We start from the raw sequence: 26,145 nt of genomic DNA on the forward strand, positions 1-26,145 counted from the left end.
TTTACATTTGATGCCAATGCTGTGTCATACTCATGCATTTCAGTAGCCCTGCATTTTACTTGGCATTTTATTTTAGCAAATGAAATGCCATTTAGATACAAAATGACAAAAATGTTTGCTAACCTTTAACTAAAGAAAATGATTACTTTTAATGCATTTTATATACGTTTTTTTTAATTTAATGATTTACATGCACCCTCATAATGCGATTATAATGGGATTTTGGTAATATTGCGATTATACTTTACCTCATGTAAACACAATGGGCCCTATTTTAACGATCTAAGCGCATTGTCTAAAGTGCACAGCGCAACGTCTAAATGGGTGTGTCCGAATCCACTTTTGCTAATTTAACGACGGGAAAATGGTTTGTGCGCCGAGCGCATGGTCGAGAAGGGTTGGTCCTTTTTTTAATGAGTAATGGGTGTGTTTTGGGCGTAATGTGCAATAAACCAATGAGAGTCTCAGCTCTCATCCCCTTTAAAAGCCAGTTGCGCTGGCGCTATGTCTAATACCTATTTAGATGATAGACTTTGTAAAATGAAAAACTAAGCTGAGGAACAATATCCCCAGTTTAAGATTAATGTTAAATAATTGTGTTGTTTTTCACTTGTATTGAAATTGTTATTTTTTTAATAAAACCTTTAAAACCCGTTTTTTTTTTTTTTTTTTTAAGCAGGCTTTTAATTGCTTTAAATGTATGGCTATACAATATCATCCAAAAATAATTTACAAGTATGTAAAAAAGGTTTGTACTGTAAAAATACTTAATTTGTAACAAACAGGAGATAAAGAATTTACAAACGGCTCTCCGCACGTTTCAGCAATTGGACAGCGTCAGTTTTTTTAATCATTACTTTTAAAATGTTTCTCATCTCACCATATCCACAGGTACAGAGTCATCATATACAATAAATCCGTGAGGTAGCATTAAAAAAAAACATTTAAAAACAGATGCATTTGTTTAAAGCAAAGCATTTATTTACTTACAGGCTGCAGGTGAAGCAGCTCTTTGTGCCTTTTAACGTCTCATAATTAGTCCTCATTTATGTCCAAGAGACTCAATAATAATCTTTTACATTATATCCTTTAATCTTTTATATTTAAAAGCGTTTTTGTGCTGCTGCACATTTATGTATGTGATAAGCAAACCCGCATTGTCGTTCCATTTATAGGTGCATATTACTAATGCGCTCTTTAAATAACAAAAAAAAACATATTGTTGCCTCAAAATAGCAACACGCCAACAATGCGCCTGAACACACCTCGTTTTTACATCAGAACGCCCATGGGTGCAAAAATGGGCGCAAATGCATTTGCTATTTAAACAACGTGGCGCTAAACGTGAAAATGATCATTGCGCAGAGTGGAAACTAGCAAAAGAGACTTGCGTCGCGCATTGCGCTGCATTGCGCCGGGTGTAAGATAGAGCCCAATAATTTGATTAAAATAATGCAATTAAGCTCATAAAAACTGTGAGTACAATTGTATTAAAACAGGTGACATAAGCTGTGTTAAATCGCAGTTTGCAGGTATGTAAACACTTCAATCACATCTATACCGCACTAACTAAAATGTGCATGTGTTTTCACGCACCTTAAGCGCAAATTCATTTTAAACTTGACATTAAGAAGTTTTTCCTGAATTCTATTAACATGACTCACTGTCAGCAGTCTGCCTTCACCAAGAAATGGCTCAAATAACACGATAGCAGCGTATAAAACCATTACAGGCACATTAGTCATATTATTTCTGTCTTCATCAGGGCACCAATAACATAATCCCATTTAAGAATGTGTTTGTCATTTAACATAAGTAAATTAAAACAGTGGACATTATATATGTGAGTTCATCATTTGCGCTTTGCATTGAGCTATGTGTGAATAATCAGAAAATAAAAACTGCATGTAAACAGGAGTGAAGAGGTTATTTAAACATCTTACTCCAATTAAGTCATTGTTAATCAATTGCAGAGATTAGTATTAAGCAAACTTACATTTTTCAGAATTATAAAAAATTAAAGCTGCAATCTGTAACTTAAAATGGTATGAAAATTATAAATATTATCATGGTTTTGTGAACAATTTCTAGAAATGTAAAAAAGGTACTGATGCAAGCCAAATTTAAAATTGATTTTACATTTCAGTGCACTTTTGTTTGCATAAACATCCAATAAATCACATTACCATTAACTATGGCACATTTGGGGTTGTGAGATAAATGTTCATCTAGTTCAGATAAAACACAAGTAAATCAGATGGTCATATAAACACAGGACAAATCAGCAAGTCATCTGTCTGGGTATGTTGTGAGCAATCAGGTGCAATTGCTGAAGAAACAAACAAAGTAAAAAGGAGCTTTAAACTGATCAGATCACATCATTTAATGGAAAATTAATAGAAAAGATGTCTTAAGAAATATTAAGTAAACATGCGTCAGTACTAGATTTTCCTAAATGTGAATTTGTTTTGGATTTCAGTCAGTGAAGCACCATCATCGCAAACACATGGATGCAGATGTGCATGAATATGTTTATCTCACATTATTGCTTAAATTGGTTGATGCAGGACAGTGGTTTCCGAGCCGTGACACTGGCACAGTTAAACGTAATTTAAAAAATGATGCGGTAATACTAACCGTTGCGTTGGACATTTTTATTGCAGCTAACCATTAAACCAGTAATCGTTACATCTCTAAAATTTGTATTGGCTTCATACACACTGCAAACTTTTTGGAGTGACATCTGCATTGAAATGTGGAAGCGAACCGCCTATATGTTCGTTACTTGTCTGTACAGAGTCAATACTGAAAACTCGATGATTGACACAGAGGGAACCATAGCAACTTTCTGCCATCTGACGTGGTTATTATTCAGAGTTTTTGACCAAAATTTGCTTGCAATAAACCTCCGTCTTGGAGTTGTGTGTTGTACCCAAGTGTGAGGCTGCTTTTCCCAGTGCTGTTTTGCCTGGTTGCCAGGTCCACATATTTTTATCCTTACATTCCATTGTGGTGCTTAATCGTGTATGGCTTCGGCTCATGATGTGATCAAGTTTTTGTTGTTATCAAATTGGGAAGGTTCCGGTCCCAATATTTTGATATTTGAGATAAACCATCTGGATTTATTTTGATTTATTATTGAATTTTTCATGTTCGCTGTTTTTTCATGCAAGATCTGGCAACACTAGAAAGCAAACGCTCATGCCTCTGTCATTTTCGGCATTACGTTAGCCTAAAGACATTATTCTTCTACGCATTTTTGAGAAGAGAGATCTGTCATGTCCATAATGCATGCTTGTATGGTGCTGGTGGAGCGTTTGTAGCTTGTTTAACAGTTGCTTGGAATTAAAACTTGTCATCTAGATGGTCCCATTTCATCTGTAAAGTTGTAAGCGACTGTCATTTGAGAAATATCATCAATTTATTACATCCTTACATCTGTTGTTAAAACATTGAAAGCTCAAACTGCGGAGAGCCTTCAGTTAAAAATAGAATATGGCAGAGCTCGTGCTAAAACAGGAGTTAATATCAGCAGGGCTTTATAAGATCTGAAGAGATTAAATACTGGCACAGAGATGGGTTTTTCTTCTGAAAAAGAACTGTCTTCTGAGGTAAGACACCAGTAATGGGATTTATGTTGAAACATTTACATTTTCAAACACAGTAGATATACTACTTTTTTAAAATTATATTTTTCAGATACACAACTTTCTTACAGTTATGACAGATCTGATGCAGTTATTGCAGATATCAGATTTATCCGTGCAAAGTAGCGGTGCGAAGCACCATGCATGTACAGAAAATTACTCTGCAAATAACTGCAACTTTATGTTTCCAATAGAGATGGCATAAGAAAGGGAAAAGTTACAGAATGCAGCTTTAAAGGTCACATAACAAACAGCTGCAATCCGTAACAACATAACGTTTTTATGTGTAACAACTGTTTATGCTGCGCTGTCTGGAATTCGCACTCGGTCTCTCTGTGCGCGCACGTTTAAGTGGACTCAGTAGTGCATACACGGAGAGACGTGTTTCGAAAAGCAGGCAAACATAAAATCTTTCTGTTAATGACAGGGCACATACAAACTAAATGATTTTCACAGTATTATTTTTCTAATAAAAACCTTTGTTTATGTCTTAAGAAACCAGTCAGAAACCAGTCTGGGCTTATTTGGTCTTAAAGAGACAGTAACCTCAATTAACCTACTTATATCTGTGTCATTAATGTTAATCAAACAACCCAAGAAAAAGAGAAAATTACTTCTGTAGCTCTAAAAATAATAATAATAATCATATTTAATTTATACAATAAAGACAGTGTTATGATTCATGTAATTCGATTTCTGTACCTAATGCTAATTTCAGACTTACTTAATGTGTAACTTTGTTCTTTTTTATAAATGTTTGCAATTTCTTTATTTGTTACTAGATTTTTCCCCTTTTTTGCTGATCCGAAAAATAATCCGATCCGTGCCTCAAAAACCGTAATGTGAGTTTTGTGATCCGTCACACCCCTAGTAAAGTCAGTACACAGTTTTCAGCCTTGTTTCCTCTTTTTCAGTTTTTGGTATTGGCCAAGAATTTTCATTTTGGTGCATCCCTAACAACATCCAATGTTCCCATAATGCTAGGTTGATTGCGAAGCTAAACAAGCTTAAATTTACCTCACATAAAAAAAACACACTTCCATGGTGACGTTGATTTTGTGTAAGCTCTTGGTTGTGCGTGTGCTATACTGGGTGAAATGCCCATATAAGGACTTCCACTGTACTTACAGCACTTGATACTTAACAGAATCAGTAGTCGAAAAAATTTCAAAAAATTGTATGAATCATATGTCCAAATGATTCTTTGAAACTTTGCCCATGTTTAGCATAAAAAAATCAAACTCCTTACCTGTGTTAATAAGACAGAATGCATGAAATACCATCAGACCGCTCCCTTTAATTAATTTAGAGGGGGCTTCATAAAGTACATCAAGTCGAAGTAACGGCTTTAAACGAAAAATTGTAAATCCCTGTTTCCAAAAAAGGCAAAGCCGAGGTCTTCAACAAGGAAATAATCCAGAAAGCGACAACATATGTGAGCACAACACACTGAAAGACACAGCTGTGCTGCTCAGGGCCGTAATTAAATTCCTGAGCTTTTTAATTGAATTCATCTCGAGGTTTTGATTAACTAACAATGAGAGTAATGGGAGCGAGAAAATAATCTTAATAAGACCCTTATCAGTATTTGAGCATCCCCCCGTCCCTTCACTGGCTCTGGCCCTTTCTTTCCATATAAAAATAGCTCTCTCATTTCCCCCATCAATGACTTCTTAAATTAGAAACAGTCTCTGTGTGTAGGAATTTTTTGTCTGAGATGAAAAGACATGAATGTGTGTGGCAGGAGACATTTAAAAAAAAAAATCCTATGCAGAAGACAACCTTGAGCTTTTTAACAGTGTCAGGGAGGAAATAAGCTTTTAACTCTTTCCCCGCCATTGACGAGATTTCTCGTCAATTAAGAGAAAACGCTTCCCCGCCAATGACGAGATATTCCGTCTTTCCGCAATACCGCTATTATCCACCAGGTGGCGCCCTTCCGCAACTTTTTAAAACCGGAAGTATTGCCCTATGCCAAGCTGCTGCATGTCCGTGTCTGTTTTAAAGATCGCTCTGAATCGGATCTCTATGAAAAGTCCGTCATAAAAATGGAATTATTTCTGCTTTTTGCTCAAAATATGGTGTTTTTGCAAAAACCTACCCATATTCAAAAGCTGATTGCAAAAGAACCACTAAAGGTAGAATGAAACGTTTTTTTTTGTTTGAAAGCAGAGGGTCTGTTCTTTCATTTGGTATATTGTATGTTTATATATTTAAAGAAGAACATTTTCTGGAAGGCATTAAACTTTGGTGAAAATCATGAAAAACGCTGGCGCTGGCTGGCAACTTTTTTTAAAAACGCTGGCGGTGAAAGAGTTAAGACTGTGCTAATGCTAATGTGAACCAACTCATCGGTGCAGCTTTTTAATAACAGTGTTGCAGCCGTTGGCATTGGCATCACTTTGTTTAAAAAAAAGTAGTGGAGAAAGCTGGATGGAGAGGGGTGAACAGATATGTTTTTTCTAATAAATATTAATTAAGGTATAAACAAATCTTTAAACATGAAAGGGCCAAAAAAAAACCTAAAAACATCTATGAAGTTTTGAGAGTTAAAGAAATAGTCTACCCTTTTGCCATATTAAGCTGTTATTACCTCAACTTAGACGAATTAATACATATCTATCTTTTTTCAATGCGTGCACTGTACAGAGCATCGTGAATGTGTTAGCATTTAGCCTAGACCCATTCATTCCTATGGTACCAAACAGGGAAGCCACCAAACACTTCCGTGTTTTTCCTATTTAAAGACTGTTACATGAGGAGTTAAACCAGTAAGTATGGTGCCACAAAATAAAACTTTTTTTGGTACCATAGGAATGAATGGGGCTAGGCTAAATGCTAACACATTCACAACCCGCTGTACAGTGCACGCATTGAAAAAAGATAGGTATGTATTAATTCGTCTAGGTTGAGGTAATAACATGGTTTAATATGGCAAAAGGGTAGACTATTCCTTTAAGACAAATAAATTATTAATACATTTTGTCCTTAAGGTTAAAATAATGAAGCTGAAAACTTATCAATTATCAAATGACAAAAAATATTGATAATTGATAACAATAACTGATAGATACTGCTCTTTATTCTGAATGATGTAAAGGACTCACCATTTGGACAGTAAATCTCCCCAAGTTTCCAGAATTTTTTCACCACATTCCTTGGACACATCTCCGGATCCACTTAATAAGGGCTCGTCATTATCTGCGGGGAGAGAATAAAAGAGAGAAAGAGAGAGAGATTTGTTAGTGAGCAATCCCATACAGGAACCCTTTTTGGCTTACCTAAAGTGCCAATATAAGATAGTTAAGGTAGGTTTGTGAAACATAGTTATGTAATACAAGACAATTACAAATTCCAAAATTTGAAAGGAAATTGTATTTGAAAGGAAATTGTATTTTAAAGCAAGAAAATATTGGACTTTTCATAAAAAACATATATAAACTGTTAAAAACAATCCATCTAAAAATTATGTTTGTCAAAGAATTTAACTTAATAAAATGATGATCTGTAAAAAAAGTAAAGTTTAAATTCTGAAAGAAGCTATGTTTAAGAACTCAAGTATTTTTATAGTCCCACTAAGAAATATTATTCAGAAGTGCATTGTGGGCCGCTCACCTTCCTCCTCATCATCTTCAGGTGGGGAGGGCACCATAGAGCCATGAGAGCCGGTTGATAAGATGCCGGGGCTCACTGTGGTCTTCTTCCTTTCTCTCTCGGTCTCGTTCTCCAAACTCACCACTTCATACAGCGTGTCTGAGTTACTTTTCCTCTCTTTGTTCTCAATCTGTAAGTGGAGAGATAAAAAAATCTCACTAAAGCCCAGTGTACAGGTACCGAATTTAGTCAGATTAATATGCAGACATAATGGTAACACCCACGGACAGAAAGTTCTCTTTTTGACCAGAGCTTCTGAAGAATTAGTCCATCGCCAAAACGAAAATGTACTCACCCCCAAGTCATCCAGTTGTTTATGTCTACCTTTCTTTAGCTGAATTCAATCAGAGTTATATTAAATAATATCTTGACTCTTCATTGCGCATCGATGGCATGTGAAATTGCATTGGTTCTTGAGTGTGTCTCATGACTTTGTGATGACTGGTCAAATTTAAATCTATAGTTGTTACGGTCTGTTTTAGGGCTGTAACAATTTATCGTGCAAACGCGCGTTTTCTCAATGAAAGAATTTGAATAAATTACGGTGAAATGCCGCCACATCCAAAAGCCAGAGGGCGCTCTCGTGCATAAACTCCAATTGTGCCACAGAAAAAGTAGCATTACGGACGCTATTCCAGGAAATGTCTAGAAGGATATTTATATTGGGGTTTTTCAGATTGTTTCAGGTATTTTCATGATATAATAAAGAATATTTTGAATGATTTTATTTAACGAGTGTTGCTTTTTAAAATGCACGTTATAAACTCCGACTCATAATGACTTCTTACCGACCAAAACGCCATAGTACACGGACAAGCTGCGCATGAAACACAGAATCGCAGCCTGTCTATCGATTTTAGACAGGTCTTTTTAATGGGACACGCGATTTATCGTAACATATATCGTTACTAGTCTGTTTACATTGCATTTGTGTCTAAAAGTTTGTGAGTTTGAAACCACTGGGTTAAATAATGGTTACTTTATTGTTGGATTGATGCAGTTTTTGAGCTTCAAAATCAAAGTTGATCCCGGTCAAAAACGTCATAAAACAAGGAAGAGTCAGAATATAGTTTAATTTAACTCCGATTGTGTTTGGCTGAGGATGGAAAAACATATACAACTTGATAACATGGGGGGGGATTAATAAGCAGTAAATTTTAATTTTGGGGGTGGACTAATCCTTTAAAGACTTACTGATCACAGCTCTTATTGACTTGAATGCCGGAAAAGCTAATAAAGATTAACAGTTCTGATTTACTGATATATAAAACAGGAAGTTTTTGGCTTGTTTCAGATATGTAGACTAAAGAACATGCCATTTATTTTCTCTCCACAAAATGCAACCTTAATTACCTGAAATAAATGCAAAGAAATGAATTGACAAAGTCTTAGTTTCTGAAATGTGTTTTCTCACCTGACTGAGTTTGAGATAGAAGGTTTCCGTGTAACTGCGTTTGCTGAAGGGCCAGAAGAGCCTCTCATTGGGCGAGCACACTCGAACCCGTGTCTCTAGCAGAAACCTCACAGGCTCCTCCACCTCAGTGATCACCAGATCCACAGCCGTTGTCATATACATAAACTTATCTGTGTCATACAGGATAAGAAACAGACATTAAAGATCCAGTATGTTTCATGTGTTTGAGTATCTCTCGCTGAAAAAGGAAGCCTGGGCGAGACGCAGCAATAAAGGCACATCAAATATATTTAAGTAACATCACACACAATCATGACCTAGAATAATAATTTGCTCAGTTGCAAAATGAGAAGAAACATTGTTTTGGTACTTTGGTGTAGATCAGTGCTTTTCCGAACGTCAAAGTGAGAAGAACGTGTGTGTCAGTACCTTTGGGTGTCTCCTCATTCACGGCCTGAAACTGCGGCGTGTTGGGATTCCAGCTTCCTGTGATGATGTAAGACTTGCCATCTGAACTTTTGCCCATTGATTCCTAACAGATGGACCAAAAACAGAGGACAGGTGAGGTGAAGAGAGGGAAACAGAGGATAAAGAATAAAGCAAAGCATATAGGGGCGGTTTCCGGGACAGGGATTAGACTAGCCCTAAACTAAAAAATCCTTAAGAGCTGTCCAAACTGAAAACAAATCGCACAGACATATCTTAAAATGCATCAGTACACTTTGTTTTGCCTCAAAATGCACACAGGTAATGCTTTTGGTGAGGATACATAACCTTAAGTGATCTTTAATAAAGAGTTTGTTGCATTGTAGTCCACATCGACATGCATACCACTAGTAGGCATGTCTGCCTTACTTCCTAAGAAAATAAAGTCTTTGTTGACCTTTTTTGTTCCCAGGTTTGCTCAATTTATCCAACTTTAATTTATGGTCTAGCACAACCCTGTGAAATTTGTACTACTCAATCTTTTGAATCTGCTCCCCTTTAAAAGTGTTCACACTTGCTAAAGGCTTTCTCCTAAAATCAATACATCTCCTTAGTTTTTAAGATATTTAGTTGCAGATTTGATTTGTCATACCTAGGATTGCTAGTGTGCTGATATTTATTGGGATTAGCAGGGATTGCCAGGGTGTACTAACAGTTTGTAAAATTTTGGTACATGGCCGTAGTCTTTTTCTGCCCCATTTATCCCAACAGTGAGGTGCAGGTGTGCCTTAAGTCACCTACCAGGTCAAGCAGGTGCATATCACTGTTCTTGACATTCTTCCCAGGGCTCAAGAGTAGTCCAAAACATCTGAAACACAAACACATTTTTCACTAAACCACAGATAAACAACATTCATTAGCTCCAACACTGCATATCACATGACTATTTGGGTTCACTAGGCTAAGAAACAACTAAGTCATATACAAGTGAATCATTTTATCTTTAAATAAAGACATGTTTAGCCCACGCTCTGCTTCCAGGGCTTTCAAAGTGTTCATGCATGCTGAAAGAACAGATCATTTTATGTTGACCAAAAAGTTAATGGAGGTAAAAGGATTTCAGTTTTTCTTACATTCACACTGGATTATTTGTTGTAGTTAGTATTTGAAGTATTATGATATTATGTAGCATTACTAGTAGGATTAATAATGTTAAATGTTTCTTTATTGGAAGAAAACTGAAAAGACCCCTGGCCTTAGTTTCTACATATAGCACTTTAAAAAATGTTTATCATTATACTTACACATCTGGCAGATGCTTTACCCAAACTGACTTAAAAGTGCAAACCACTACATTATCTGGGACTCAAACTCATGGCTTTGGGGTAACACACAGTATACGAAAGTATATGAGTATATGATAAAAGAGTGCTTTTCACTAAACACTATTTATGATTTAATTAAAACATAGTTATTTATAGTTACTTATTTGTTGCATGGGTCATATATGGCAATTAAATTTTATTTGAATTGTGCAGACCCAGTACAAAGACTAAGAAGAAAACATCCATCCAGTAAACATATAGACCACACATCTGTGTGTTCATCCAGAGTTGGCTGCAGTTCAACACGTCATCAGTCACCATAAAGAAAAATAACCTCCATTTTCTCATGGCCTAAATAAAGGCTAAACCTCAGAAAAAAAAACATAAATCAGCACTTGTTTATCAATAATAAATGAATTATTGGTTGTTATGGGAAACATTGAGTAAGACTCTTCCATCATGTGAAACCTCATAAACAGTGGTCTGCACACAAAGCACATGAGCAAGTTGACTTTGACTGATACGCTAACAACAATGCAATATATACCAGTGGCCAGAAAGTTTAAACTGAGTGGACCTTTGTGAAATAGGGTGGACCTCAATGCCTACTCTCAAATTACATAATTTCACAATACAGGGCCAGATTTACTAACAGCTTGCACCAGCACAAACCATAATTTTGTCGTTAAATAACAATGTCGAGATTTACTAAAGTCAAGCAGTGGATCATTAGCGCTGAAAAGGTGTGGTCTAGTTATTTTTGTGACTGACCTTATTGCATATGCATTTCTAGGAGAATTTTTGGGAGGAGATTATTTAAATGATTCACACAACGCAATTTACTAATGTTTGTGTTACGACTGGTGTTTGTGTCATTATTTAACGCTGAAAAAAGCGTTAAAAAATAGGCATCACAGACAGCCGAGAACGAGTGATACAATGCAAAGGAATGTTTTAATATTTAACAGTTTATTTGGAATGCCAAAGGAACATATTTTGCAAAAATATTGTTCGCAAAGACCTGTTATTTTTTATTTGCTGAACAGTGTCGGCTCGTGGCTGCTCAACCGAGGGGCGCTAATTAAAAAAAAAAGTGTTTGGAGTGTGTGTGTGGTTCCTTTTTTCAAAATATATGTTCTGCGCCTCGAGAGATCCTGTGTGCATCACGTGTCTTGTCAAAATAAGTGCCTGTTGCACATGCGTCAAGGAACCACACACATGACAGGCTACATACATGTTGTGACGAACTTCGCATCGAGCGCCCACAAAAAAAAAGAAAACACCGGCCGCCACTGTTGCTGAAGTAAATAAAAGAGGAGTCACTAGGAGAAGTAGAAAAATAGTTTGTGTCTCTCTGACTGGGTGGGTGGGCCAGCCATCAATCTGATTGGGCCTCACCACTGATATATACAGCACAGCAGCACAAAAACATTCTGGTAAAAATATGTGTTTAGTCTTTTCAAGCATTCTTAGAACTGTATGAATGTTTGTAATTAGCATTTATCTCTTTGTTTGTCGGCTATCTTGGTTAAATTTCACAATGCACTGTGGGATTGCCATCCCTTAAAGGTCACGTTCTTTCCGATCCCATTTTTTAAACCCTAGTAAGTGTGTAATGTTGCTATAATAGCATAAATGATACCTGTAAAATGATAAAGCTCAAAGTTTAGGGTAATATATTTTCGGCTTTCAAAGCCTACAGCGAATGGCCGGTTTGGACTACAGCCCTCTACTTACTCACATAGTTTAACATTAAATAATATCATATTTGTCCCAAATCATTAACGATTAACATTTGCTGCTAACGTTTATTTTGCATTTTGAAGTAGACGCTATCTGACGAAGCTCATGCTATTTAATGTGCACTTCCGGTTTACAATACCTCCGAGTTGACCTAGACGCGACTCGACGCGGCGCGACGCTTAGCTGCGCGGCCGGTGTGCGATCCCTTAAGGTTACTAGCCTGAATCATTCTAATGTAATGTTTACAGTTCACTATGCATTTTTTTTATATTTCATTGAAGTATGACTTATTTATTAATTAAATGTAGTGGCACTAAACAAGAAATGTAACCAGAAATAATAGGTCATCCGTATTTTAAGGATACTTACAACATATTACGGTTTATAACATACCAATACAAATTTGAGATACTATTTAGGACAGGTAGCATGTGAACTAGGATGCAATAATGTTTGTAACAAGGCTGAATAACTCATTTGCCTTATTGTTGGAAGACTGACTCAACAGGGTACATAAAAGCAGAAAAAGGCTTTGGACCAGAGTGCAAAGAAAACATACCTCTCGATAGCCAGCTCTTTATTAGATGTCTGTTGGACGTATATCACAATCTTCTTGTCCATGCCTGGCCGCAGTTTAAAGCTCTGCCTGTCTTTGTCCTTTGAAACAGCACTAACACACAAACAGTTTTCAGTTAGTACCCTTTTCTATCACATTATTACATGATTTGCCAATTATGCCATATTTATTTGCACATTTTTTCTTTTTTTTACGCCATACTAGTTTCTTATACAGTTATTAAATGTCTTTCAAAGTGAAGCTATGGGTTATATAACATTTAGTCAAGAGGTCAGACCTCTACTCTCGAGTACATCTGTAGTTTATAAAGTTTGAACTATAAATGTTTTCCTACAATAACATCACATTTAATAACTTTACGGATTAGTATTTGATGGATAAATGCACTTTTTGGAGCATTACAAATGGGTCCCTATCCAATGCCATTATAAAGCTCAGATGAGCCCGGATATAACTTAATATAATTTTAATTGTGTTCAGCTAAAAAAAAAAAAAGTCATATATACCCAGGATGGCTTGAGAGTGAGTAAAATATGGGCCAAATTTATTTTTGGGATGAACTATTCCTTTAATAAATTTTTTCGTGATCTACTTCAAACAAAAGCTAACAAAAGTCATGGAAGTCATTCAGTTGTGGTTTTTCTTCTAATAAAACAAGGTCATGATAAAAACCGGTCCTCTGTTCAATTCTTTCAGTGCAGCTGGTGCAGTGCTCGTCCATGAGAGGAACATGATCAATGAGAGGAAGCATGTGTCGACACTTTTGAGAAAGAAATGAATGAGGAGGACTTTTCTATTTTTAATCATTTCCTTCATCCAAACTGATCAGAAGACTTCTGAACGCTGGAAATTAAAATATAACACCTCATTGGATTATGCGATTAAATGAATAGTTCACAGAGAAATTACAATTCTGGCATTATTTACTCACCATCATGTCATTACAAACCTACAGTTCTCTTTTATTTTTCTTTAATGAGAAGTATCCTCATTAAATCATATCATATATTTGTGATAACTGTGTATAATAACTTTGTATAGATATATATACACACACATGCCTGCATATATTTAAGAAATGATTACATGTGTATTTACATTTGTATATTTATGTTTAACATATATTATATATAAATACAAATACTTAATATATAAATATATATTTTCCTTAAAATTATATATGCATGTGTGCATATTTATATATACATAATTATTATATACAGTTTACACACATATTATGTAAACAAAAACCTTTATTCTGCTATAGATTAATCGTGATTAATCATTATGTATCCCTAGCATTGTATGGGTTCAAACATATGGCTTAGCATCATATGCACCACTTTAATGTGCTCTTTTGTCTTTTTGGAGCTTTAGGGATTACTTGTTGCAAACAGGTACATAAAATTTCTCCTTTCTCCCAGAGGTTTGAAAGATATCAGTGTTAATAAGTAAAGAACAATTGTCATATCTGGGGTAAAATATACCTTTAAACAGCTTCAAATAATAAAGTAAATCAATAAATATAATTTAATCATAATTAAGAAAGTAACTGAGGGTCACCTAAATGTTCCCTTCCCATCATCCTCTTTGATTTCCAGACTGACGGTAAAGGTGAAAACATCACTGTCCGGTGTAACAGGTGGGGCCTTGGTTGTTAGTGGCGCTTTATTGGCTGATCTGCGAAAGGCTGTGGCAAAGCTGTAAAGTATTCGGCTGACCTACAAAGAAAAAACAGACACCGGAGAGAAAACAGTGTTCAGTGACAGAAGCTGCATTACAACAGCCAACAGTCAGTTCATTCTCAGGTTGTCAACTCTGTCAACACAGATACTGCATCATCTCTAGTTTTACACACCAAACTGTGCAGCATACGTGACGTAACGATAAAGAAATTTATTTCAGATGAAAAGCAGCCTATAACAATAAAATAAACGCGAATATAGTATATAATTTGAAGTAACGTGCACTGATTAAACTAAAACGAAATAGATTGTAAATATGTGGCTCTTAGTGTGTTAAATGGATCATTGTTAGGATATGTATGGCCTTTAGAGCTGAGGCCTAGTCACATGATATTGAAGCTTAAAGTGTGATCTGTCAGTGTGTTGTCATGCCTAATAATGTAGCACATGAAAAACAACAAGTGCTCCCCCTTTTGACTAAATCATAAAACTACTTTTTCTTCAAAGGGCACATATTATCCAAAATCCACTTTTACAAGGTGTTTGGGGTTCTTGTTAGTTGGAATCTTGATGATTGATAGTAGTGCTGTGTCCATTTTAAAATTCAAAAAAAGTAAACGGCGGCCACAGCTGTCCCTGGTCCCTATTCACTTTCGCTGTATGACAAAACAGCAGTGAAAACATGCTGCTACATCTTTTGTTTTTGTGTTGTGTGTGAGTAAACAATTTTTGTGTTGCTTGTAAAATAAAATATCTGTGTAAAGTACTCCTTTATTCCTTCACTGTGAAAGTGGAAACATGTTTGCCTCACCGCTTCTTGAATCTCACAACGGAAGACGTGGATACGGAAGATCTCGGCGTTGTAGTGGCTTTCAGTGAAGGCAAAGCAGTCGCTCTCTGGTGTCCCGTCATGGCCGCGAACACAGAATAGGATCTTGTAAATGGGATAGTTGGCAATCTCAGTGCTGGTCTGAGGGTCCAACAACCTGATCAAATGGATTTTCTGATTAACTCACTCACATCTATAAACGCTCTGCAACATCATTTCTATCCTCCCAAAATCCCACTGTACCTGACGGTTCCCTCTGAGACCCCAGGCACGGACAGGGTCACATCCAGGGGCATCTGGCACTGGCTGCGGAGGATGCTGACCATACGCAGGGCCTCAACCTCGCTGCGCGGGGCGTTCACTGACGCACAGCCTAAATACGTCAGTTTGCTGAACACCACGCTGTCCTCGTCTGGGACAGGAGTTCCAGGACTTAACTCAGCAGGCTCATCTAAAAGTACAGATGGGTATATAACAGGTGGTGAGAAACTAGAATTATATACACCCTCATACACACACACACACACACACACAAGTTTATGTCTATTTACTACACGACTCTCCGGAAAACTTGATACTGATTGGTTCCATGTTTTTTTTTAACTTGTTTTGGCTTAAAGCTGTTTTTTTCCCCTTGTAGATGGTTTGCGTTTGTTACAAAGGAGTTAATAAAATATTTGAAATCAATATTTTGTGTCCATTTATGTACGCATGAGGAAAGTAGCCGTGTAATAGGTGGATAATGAACAGCCAATCGGTTGTTATTGCGCAATAAACCCTTTTAGGCTGACACAAGATCTGCTTCACTTTGGAGTTCTGATCACCCTGTCTGGGGTTTATTCTGTGATGACAACCGTCTGGATGTAATTTATCGCTTACATATTATTGATTTTCTGGTTAATTCTATTGTCTATAATTAGCTAAATGATTATATCACAAAAACCTCACAACAAACCTTTGTTACGTTATTCGATTTTTATTCATGACATTTAGTGCTATAGACCATTTTAAAAAATGTAAACAACACTGGTCCAGAAACACTTCCTGTTTTAGTTTGTGACTGTTTTTTTCACATATATCATTTTCTTTAAGATTTTTGTTTAACTTTTTGATTCAGTTCTATATGTTCTGTCATTTATCTAGAAACAGGAAGTGCTTCTGGACCAGTGTTGTTTACATCTTTTGAAATGGTCTATTAGCAGGTTTTCGCTATCATCGTGGGGCATTTTTAAATAGATATTTCTAATAAATCAATTTTCTAAAAAAAATTATTTAAAGTTCAACCCTACATAAAGCTACAGTACATCTGTACATGCACCAGTGAGTCAAATGCGTCTTATTAAGAAGCACCAGCAGGTGGCGATGACTGCACAAGTATGCTACAAATGCCCGCCCCTTAGTGACATTAAGAAAAGACTGATCCATTTCAAAATTTGAGCACAAAAAACATTCATGATTGCATTTAAAATAAAACTTGAGATTGAAAATATTTGTACTTTTATGTTATTCAATTATTCAATACAAAAACTTCACTTCTCTGTATAAACTGCATTTTTTACCCCTGTAAGATCTCTCATTGAGTTCGCTCTCCTGAGCTCCTTTAACAGGCAACATCATGTCAAGTTTAGGGGGTGTCTGGCAGGGCCGTGGTGGAGCGGCAGAGGTGGGGTAGCCATGGCTCCCCCCACCCAGTGGGTCAGTTCCCCCCTCCAGCTCAGTAATGGACGGGTCCATCAGCACATCCTCCAGCTCCTGCTGTAATTGCTGCTCACTGCCGTTACCCACGATCTACACAAAGACAAATCAATGTACATGATCATTCTACAACTCAACAATGCAAACAGATTACCAAGCAATATTTGACCAGTGTTCCAGATACAGTATGTACATTAAGCATTATAGGCCATATTAACACTCTTCTGCTTGTATGTTGTTGATGGGCAAGTGAGAGAGAATTTTATTTGCCGACTTGGCAACTTGAAAATGCCCACCACAAAATCTAAACTGATTGCCACGAATAGATTTTTGCACATCGCATTTTTCACTACCTCTCCCTCACATGACATTTTCAGATGCGGATCCATGCGCAGTTACAAAAATGCCACTTTTTTATAATAAAAAATAAATAAGGTATAACCAAATTGGCATGGCTAAAATGTCATTATTATGTCTGGGTGAGAAACTTTTTTGTGAATGACACATGACAAACACATGACAATGCTTAAAGGGACACTTCACCCATTTGCATTAAGCTTTGTATAGTTAGAACCCCAGTCATGTTTTTGAATAGTCAGAGACAGGAGAAATACAGATTTCAGTGCTGCACTTCCTTGTTTCAATGATGTAAAAATCATAATTTTTGCATCTTTGAAAGCAGGAAGTCCAATATCTTTGTTGAGGGTGTGAGACTACAAACATCCCTTTCTCAGTCAAATAGACACCAAATTCTAAATGTATGTTACATTTCGACTACAAATATAACACACTTTCAATAAAGATGAATGTTTCTATGGGTGAAATGCTCCTTTAATGTCAAGCCCTGTGTGTGATGTCTTATGTAACATGCTGGCTATTATCACTGAAAAATTTGACTTAGTAATACCCTTACAATGAAAGTAAATGGGGCAAAGCAATGTGTAACAGATGCCAGCTTGTATGAGATCTGCAATATGTAAACCTTACGCCCCCTAACTTCTTGTCAGCCCACTCCAGAGAGATGTGTAATAATGGGTTATAAAATTTACATTAAGAAAATTGCAATGTTGCAGGGTCTTTATCTGTGTTGTGTAAATGAATTATATTTATTTAACTCATATTTCAAATCAGCAGAATGAGTGTGAACACAAATTATCCTATAGCAGGTTTCCTGTAATTCTGGTTATACAGTATGATTCAGAATGAAAGAGAAAAAGGGGAATTTGTGTTCCTTGTAGTCCAAGATGCAGATGACAGAGCATAAAATTTGCAGGCCAATGGAAGGAGCGGCAAATAAAACAAGAGACAATTGAGCAACACTGCTCCTTGGATGAACTACTGTACTGTAGATGACTAGTCATTCAAACATTCAGGCACCAATAAAAAAATATATATATAATTGCATATTCTAGCACGGTTTGTGCACTGAAGGGACTATACGGTGATGGAATTATGTCTGCACTTACACAAAAGCAGACCTACCTAGAATAATGCAAATGGTGATAATACACAAAACAGCAGGGTTCAAACAGTCAAGCGCTTAAAGGGTAGGTCAGCCGGGCCACCGGGTGTCTACAGGCATTGCACGATGCACAACAACTATAACCCCACATTGAGCCACTGCACAGGCCAGAAAAGCGTCAGTCAAACCGATCAGCACAGGACACATGGCACAGACACAGCTTCACCACAGAGCCACAAAGGAGAAAACAGATAAAAAGAGAAAGAAAGACTGACCTTAAAGCTGACCCCTTCCTCAGAAATCACCTGTGTAACAAACAAAGTGTTTAAGGGTTGGCTTTACATTGCAGAGGTGAGATGATGAGGTGGATGAACTAACTGAGGGACAAAACTTTCTCTATGAAAGCATCAGATATGACAACCCAACAAAAACATCCTTAACTTATCTGTCACTGGAGAACTGTGATTTTTGGATCATTTTATTTATTTTAATACTGGTTCAACTATTTAAAAGTAACGTCAAGTGTTATGTTTTACAATAGCTTTGTGTTTTAATAAAGATCAAAATAATTATTTAGTGATGGTTCAAGGGTTGCAAAATTCTGGGAATTTTCAAGGTTGAAAACTTTCCATTTGAATTAACTGGAATATATGGGAATAAACTGGGAATATGAAAAAAATTTCAATGTTGCTTTCAACAGGGAACTTAATGGTTATAAATAATTTTATTTTAAACAACAAGATTTAGTCACATGCACACTGCTTACTAAAGGGCCATTGAGGCCACACCCCCTGCATGTACTTGCATTCTTCCATAACATGCACATATAATTTCTTGAAGCCGGTCAATCAGATATCTAAATGAAAGCAAGCACTATTTCAATTGAAAGATTATGAGACTAGCTATCATGTAGCTAGCACAAATTGTGATGATCTTTCTTCCGTTATAATACAGAATAACTGTAACACCCAAAAGTTTGGACACATTACTATTTTTAAAATTAGTTTTTATGCTCATTAAGCCTGCATTTATTTAATAAAAAAATAATATTAGAATTGTTTCCGAAGGGTTTTTGATGAATTACATTGCATGCAGGATATAGTTTATATAATTTCCAAATAATTCCTGTAAATTCCTGTTAAAGACGGGGTGCATTATTTTTGAAAAACACTTTGGAAAAGGGAGTCGGGCCGAGTACCAAAACACACTTGTAGCCAATCAGCAGTAAGGGGCGTGTCTACTAAACAACATCGTTGCCTGGGTTGCGTATGTGTGGGGCGGGTCTATCAAAAGAAGGTCCAGATTCTATTGGGGTAGGGGCGTGATTGTTTAGGTGATCAAATATCAACATTGGCTTTTAGAGATCATGCAACCCAGCCTTTAAGTTTATAAATTTGGAATATTTCCAAAATTCCCCAGATTAAGATCCCATGGAAAGTTTCCAGAAATTCACCGGACACTTTCGCTCCTTTGCAATCCCAGATGGCGCTCATTTATTATAATTGTATAGGGAAAGTCCTTTGAAAGAGAGTGTGTGTGGTTTAATAGGAATAACAAACAAGGTCAGATAAGAGAACATATTTTTGGATGAGCTAATCCTTTTACAGATCTGAACCGAATCCGAACCAAAGATGAATGATGATGACCAACCAAAGTCAAAAGAGTGAATGTGAAAATAACAGCATGTTGACCAGAAGGTCCTGAAAGGAGGCAGGAATTCACCAGCATTGCCAAAATCTTCAGGAATTCGGATCCATGAGTGGATGAGGTGTGTGTGGACAATACAAAAGCCCATTGTAACGAAAAGAAATGGAAATGTAGGCGTGTTGAGGAACGTCAAAATAAGTGCCAATATAAATTAATCAGTAAAAGACTCAACAGCATTCGTGTGGTGTGACATTATGTGGGAATGCGAAGCCAGGCATGGGCTAAGCAGAAAAACAAAACATGTAATGAAGGTGAGCAGGTAGCAAAGATGCACCGTAATTGAATCTCTGATTCTGAACACACATGTAAAGAAAAATAAGATGAACATTGTAGAACAAACAAGCTCGATAGCGAGCCACACACTACATTTACTTATTATTAATACTGTATTGTAATACAAGTACTTTTAGCACATGAAGTGTAAGCAACTTAGAAGATCACCCTGGCTATGTTCCAAAATCTGGTCAGGTATGTTGTTGTCTCCTGTCTTCATACACTATTAGAATAAATGGTACAAAGCTGCTGGTACCCTTGAAAAGGCTCCTAATATGTACCTTTGAGGTACCAATATGCACTCCTTAGGAAAAAAGGTGAACTTTTTTAAAGGTTACTGCTCCGGTGACAAATTTTGTACCTTTACTGCTTTTATATATCAAGTATTTATATATAATATAAATTATACATAAATATACAAATGTATATACACATGTAAACATTTCTAAAACATATACATGCATGTGTGTACATTTATTTATACAAAGTTATTATACACATTTCACACACATATATGATGTAAACAAAAACGTTTATTCTGCTAACGATTAATCGCGATTAATCGTTAAGCATCCCTAGTATATATATAAAAAAATAGCTTTGTGAACAATTTTGGATGTTGCAGTGCATTACAAGGTCACTCCCTCAAACTTTGACTAAAGACCATTTAAAGAAAATTATGCTGCCCATCTTGCAACCGCCACTTTAATGGTAGCACATTTAGGGTACCTTAAAATGCCATCTATAAACGGTTTCAGCGGCAACAACATAAAGGCTTTTGTGGCCCAAATGTAACTTCCGGTAGACTTACGCAGAAACAATAAAATCAGAGTCCTTCTAGAGTAGATTATTTTTATAACAAGCAAAATGAATAACCAGTAAATTACCTTAGTTAAAACCATAGCTAAAGCATATTAACTATAACACTGAGCTAACGCTACTGTGTAAAATTAATTAATATATACAATGTTAGCTACAGATCCTTAAATTCTTGGTTGCTACAGTAAATCCACACAGCAGAGATCCATGCTCATGCTCCCCCTTTGTCTTTTGGAAACCAACCAGGTATTTGTTTCAGAGGTCAGATAGTCGCAAGCCAGACTGATAAACAAGCACAGAGAGAGAGTTAACTTCGGGCAAGGCGCGTAACCACAACAACGCATTCTAGTCCGATGAAACCGTCTATACTAGGTTTTAGAACATAAACCCTGTCTGTTTATCTGTCTACTCTTACCTTCAGTCCTGTCTTTTCATCATCGCTACCGTTATTAGTGGTTGGGGTCTCGTCCCCAAGTCGGGACACCAGGACAAAGTCCTCACTGTTGAGGGTTGAGACCGAGTCGGATGAAACGCTAATTTTCCCCACCGAGGTCTTGTCATCCATGACTGCTAAACCAACCCAGACGCGCTCATGAATGGCATTTAATGAGCAAAATTACCTGGAAAAGAAAAAGGAAAAAACAAAGAGATGAACAAAGCATGAGAAAAAAAAAAAAAAACATGAGAGGCCAAAATTTATTTTGATATTTATTTATTTCTTTTGTCTCTTTGTGCTGTAACAAAAATGTCTGTTCTATAAATACCAGCAAATCTATTAAGGCACATGATTTCTGCAAAACTAATAGGTCGTACTCACCAGAAGCGAATTTACCTATTTGCGTGAATAGATTAAATACAAAGTTAATGCCAAGACACGAATAGGGGGGCTATGGTAATGACCCGAACATGTGCAATTTGCTTTAAACGCGTTTCCGTGGAAAATTCGTATGACACAAAGTTAAATCCCGTGAGTAATCTAGAGCGATGAGTGCAATGCTTCACATTTGGTGTGTACACAGCATAAAAACTTGAAAAAAATCACAAAATTTAAACAAACAATAATGGCTAAAGAGAAGGAGGATATCACAACATTACAAGAAAATAAAATAGACATTTAAAAATAAAGCTAAAGAAATAAATCCTGCTTAGAAATCAGGAATGAAAAACATGTTTAGGTCATGGTATTTCTACCCCTTAACATTCTGCCTATTTTTAAGATCTTTAGAAGTTCATTTATGTGTTTTTATGGTTAAATATGACCAGAGCTTGTTCTTGACATGATTTGTGAGATTAGCTCAGGTTTTTTTCATTCTTTGTATATCTTTTATTATTATTAGGCTGACATTTGTGCTAGTGATGTCTGCTTCTGTTGTGTACTGCATATTTTATAACAAGATAATCCATGAAGGAAATGGGAGCGTCTCTATTATATGACAACCAATCGTAAATCAAATGTAAAAAATGTGCAATATCTCCATGGCAACAGTCAAATGACAAACAAAATATGAGGTGATGTAGACTATAAAGTTTATTGCCAAATACCTTTCACATTACAATGCACATGAATGAGCACAGCAAAACTTTAATTCAAAATGAACAATCAAAGAACGACGAGACAAACACTGTGTGTATTACAGCTTAGTATTTGTGTGCATGAAGAAAAGCAGAGGGGTTTGGCAGAAGGTCAACACGGATCTAAATTTGACTATAGGAGGGAAACAATGGGAACGTACAGTACAGGTCCAGACATGAGAACACTACCAAAACAAGCTCAAAAGAATCGCAAAATGACCTGAATGTTATGAAGCAACTTTCTCAAGTGGTCTTCCATTAATTTTTCTCCATGTACACTGTAAAAAAATAAGTTCCAGTGTCAAAAGAGCGCTTTACTTCCTGTTTTATCAAAACAATGGCATAATGGCCTAATGACGAAAGCATGCTTCTGGGGAAGTAGGGAAGGGAACAATCGCGCTCGTGGCACGATACCGTTGGGTTAACAATGAGTGCGCCCTAATTGTTTAAGTTTAAACAACTTGAAATATTAAGTCATTTTAACTTTTTTTACTAGTTAGACATTGCAATAAATTATAAAAATAAAGTTGTAATAACCTAAGATAATTTTTCAAGAAAGTTGAAATGACTATAACTTATTATTTCAAGTTGTTTAAACTTAAACATTTTAGTGCTACAAGGATTTTTTACAGTGTATTTTTGCCAAGACTCCTCAAATATCAATGGTATTGTTTTCAAAGACTTTAATAAATGAACAAGTGAACCTCCTAAAGAAATTATGCGACAGTTTTCCGGACAGGGATTAAGCCCAATTTATAGTCGTGAGTAAGCTCTACACCGTAGGTTATCCGTAGCCTGTGCGTAGCCTGACGTGCACCTCGCAATATTTTTAACAGCGTGTCAGTTCTACGCGGACCGCAAGCGCTGTGATTGGTCCACCAGAACCCCTCCTGTCAGGTTAAAAAAAAGCATCATAAGTATTTCCGTTTCTGACGGTGAAAACAAAGATGGACCAAGTTGGGGAGTGATTTCAATCAAACTGAAATAAAAGTTGCTGTTTATTTACTTCCATCATTGCTGGTCTTCTCAAATCATACACAACTGGTTGCTGTTTCTTTTTTGTTTGTGGGTTAACTTGCCAAGCTGCTTCTTCATTGACTGTCGTGCTGCTACTGGTTACACATGTGGATGCCTACTAGCGGTCTGTGCATGTAATTGCACGTCGCCGGGGACGACGACGCAAAAGTATAAATGAAAACCGACGCGACAAGGACCTACACACAACTATAACGAGCCCTTTAGCTTAAGCCAGGACTAGGTCTTAGTTTAATTAGAAAATATAACTAGTTTTAACAAACATGCCTTACTAAAAACATTACTTGTGTGGATTTTGAGGCAAAATAAAGGGCACTGATGTATTTTAAGATATGTAACTGAAAATTTGGACAGCTCTTACATTTATTTTAGTGTAGGACTAGTCTAATTCCTGTCCGGGAAACCACCCCTATATGTTTACCGAACAAGACTCACTCCCATTCATTCACACAAATTAATGGCACCTGACTTCCTTAGTATTTGTTTTTCCTATTATGTATCAATGTAAATTAAGTGGGTGCCTTCAACTGTGTGGTTACCATCACTTATCAAAATATCTTCTTTGGTGTTCAAAAGGAAAAAGAAACTCAAACAGGTTTATAACAACATGAGGGTAAGTTAATGCTGTCAGAATTTACATTTTTGGGTGACCTATCCTTTAAGACAAATATTAGTGGGTTGAGCCGAGAGAGATGTATGTAAAATCATAGGTCACAGGGTTTAGGTTGAAAAGATACTGTGAGAGATTGGCAGGTTGTTGCTGTGTGAATGAGCTTTGCTTTTCTTGACTGGGCATATTGTGCTCTCAGACAAGGCTCTGTGCTACACGCTGGGGACCAATGACCAGAAACCAGCAAACCAGCAGTGCACAAGTTTCAAAGAGCGCCTACAATGAATTGTGTCTATTGTGCAGCTGGTAAAGACAGAGAAGTGGATTCTCACACAGACTGATTTCCGAATGGATTTGTGTGGAATAGACATGCAGGATGCGGTCTCACACTAGCGCTCTGTTGCCCAGCTCCTGTGCTTTTATAATACACGCTTTGTCGGATCTCCCCTTCTCTCTCTGCCCTAGGACACTGCAGCCAAATGCGATGTGAAACGCAAGACGATGCTTCACAGTCTCTTGGGGAAAAGCAAAGCGGAAGAGGAGGATAGTAAGAGAAAGAGGATTGAGAGAAATGGGCAGACTGATGCAGAGAAGGAGAGAATGGGAGAGACCGAGAAAGAGAGAGACAGCAGAGAGACAGAAAAACTGGGGCAGAGAGTGAGAGACAGATGAACAGACAGAGAGTGAAAGAGAAAGACTAGTTTACACAAGTGTGTTTTCGTTTTAACACAGCATTATAAAATTACAATGTCCGTTTATATACTGGCATTTCCACTGCTTTTCAAAAAAATATTTCTGCCATCCACACTGCATACGACTGAATACGCATGTCACATAACCATTCATTGTACTGGGCATGCGCGTATAAGTGTAAAAAAAAGACGACACAGCTCTGATAACAATTTCCAGCATACATTTAGGGCTCTGAAGATTTCAATCATTATCGGTGGGCAAGGTAAAACCAAAGATACTAGATAGGTACCAAGATGAAGCACCAGTATTACTATGAATGGGGGTAATGCACCATCAAAATTCACAGGCTTTATACAGAGTCATGTGTGGCCCTTGCCAACCTGTGCGCATGCGCAGTAGTTAAGAAAACTTTGAAAAATATGTTTTTTAAACGCTGTCAATAAGTGTATTATTTGGGGTGCAATGCATTATTTAGGGTGGTTAGTTAAAAAGAGTAAAAATGCTGAGAATGATATGTCTGTGTTCGCAAGTGATTCATTTATACAGTGAGGAAAATAAGTATTTAAGTTCTCCCACTTAGAAATCATGGAGGGGTCTGAAATTGTCATCGTAGGTGCATGTTCACTGGGAGAGACATAATCTCCTAGACATAATCATAAAAAATCCAGAAATCACAATGTATGATTTTTTAACTATTTATTTGTATAATACAGCTGCAAATGAGTATTTACACACCTGTCTATCAGCTAGAATTTTGACCCTCAAAGATCTGTTGGTCTGCCTTTAAAATGTCCACCTCCACTCCATTTATTATCCTAAATTAGATGCACCTGTTTGAGGTCGTTAGCTGCATAAAGACACCTGTCCACCCCATACAATCAGAATCCAACTACTGACATGGCCAAGACCAAAGAGCTATCCAAAGACACTAGAGACAAAATTGTACACCTCCACAAGGCTGGAAAGGGCTACGGGGATA

The 26,145-nt window shown here is 36.7% G+C and overlaps 1 protein-coding gene across 3 annotated transcripts in view; it reads right to left on the bottom strand.

Annotated features, from left to right (window-relative positions):
* Positions 1-26,145, bottom strand: part of rabgap1 (RAB GTPase activating protein 1) — a 91,781-nt gene that overhangs the window by 58,076 nt on the left and 7,560 nt on the right. Inside the window, exons 2-13 of one of the 3 annotated variants that reach the window (XM_065290268.1) lie at positions 21,672-21,876; positions 18,733-18,762; positions 16,860-17,088; positions 15,544-15,751; positions 15,283-15,457; positions 14,350-14,507; positions 12,769-12,879; positions 9,943-10,009; positions 9,145-9,247; positions 8,716-8,885; positions 7,263-7,431; positions 6,755-6,848 (exon numbers count right to left, since the gene is read on the bottom strand). In XM_065290268.1, the coding sequence (XP_065146340.1) occupies positions 6,755-6,848; positions 7,263-7,431; positions 8,716-8,885; positions 9,145-9,247; positions 9,943-10,009; positions 12,769-12,879; positions 14,350-14,507; positions 15,283-15,457; positions 15,544-15,751; positions 16,860-17,088; positions 18,733-18,762; positions 21,672-21,821 (1,664 nt within the window). In that variant the 5' untranslated portion in view covers positions 21,822-21,876. The remainder of the gene's footprint in view (positions 1-6,754; positions 6,849-7,262; positions 7,432-8,715; positions 8,886-9,144; positions 9,248-9,942; positions 10,010-12,768; positions 12,880-14,349; positions 14,508-15,282; positions 15,458-15,543; positions 15,752-16,859; positions 17,089-18,732; positions 18,763-21,671; positions 21,877-26,145) is intronic. The other 2 variants (XM_065290269.1, XM_065290270.2) reach the window with 2 other exon arrangements.

Source organism: Paramisgurnus dabryanus, chromosome 10 (assembly GCF_030506205.2).
Source record: "Paramisgurnus dabryanus chromosome 10, PD_genome_1.1, whole genome shotgun sequence".
NCBI lineage: Eukaryota > Metazoa > Chordata > Actinopteri > Cypriniformes > Cobitidae > Paramisgurnus > Paramisgurnus dabryanus.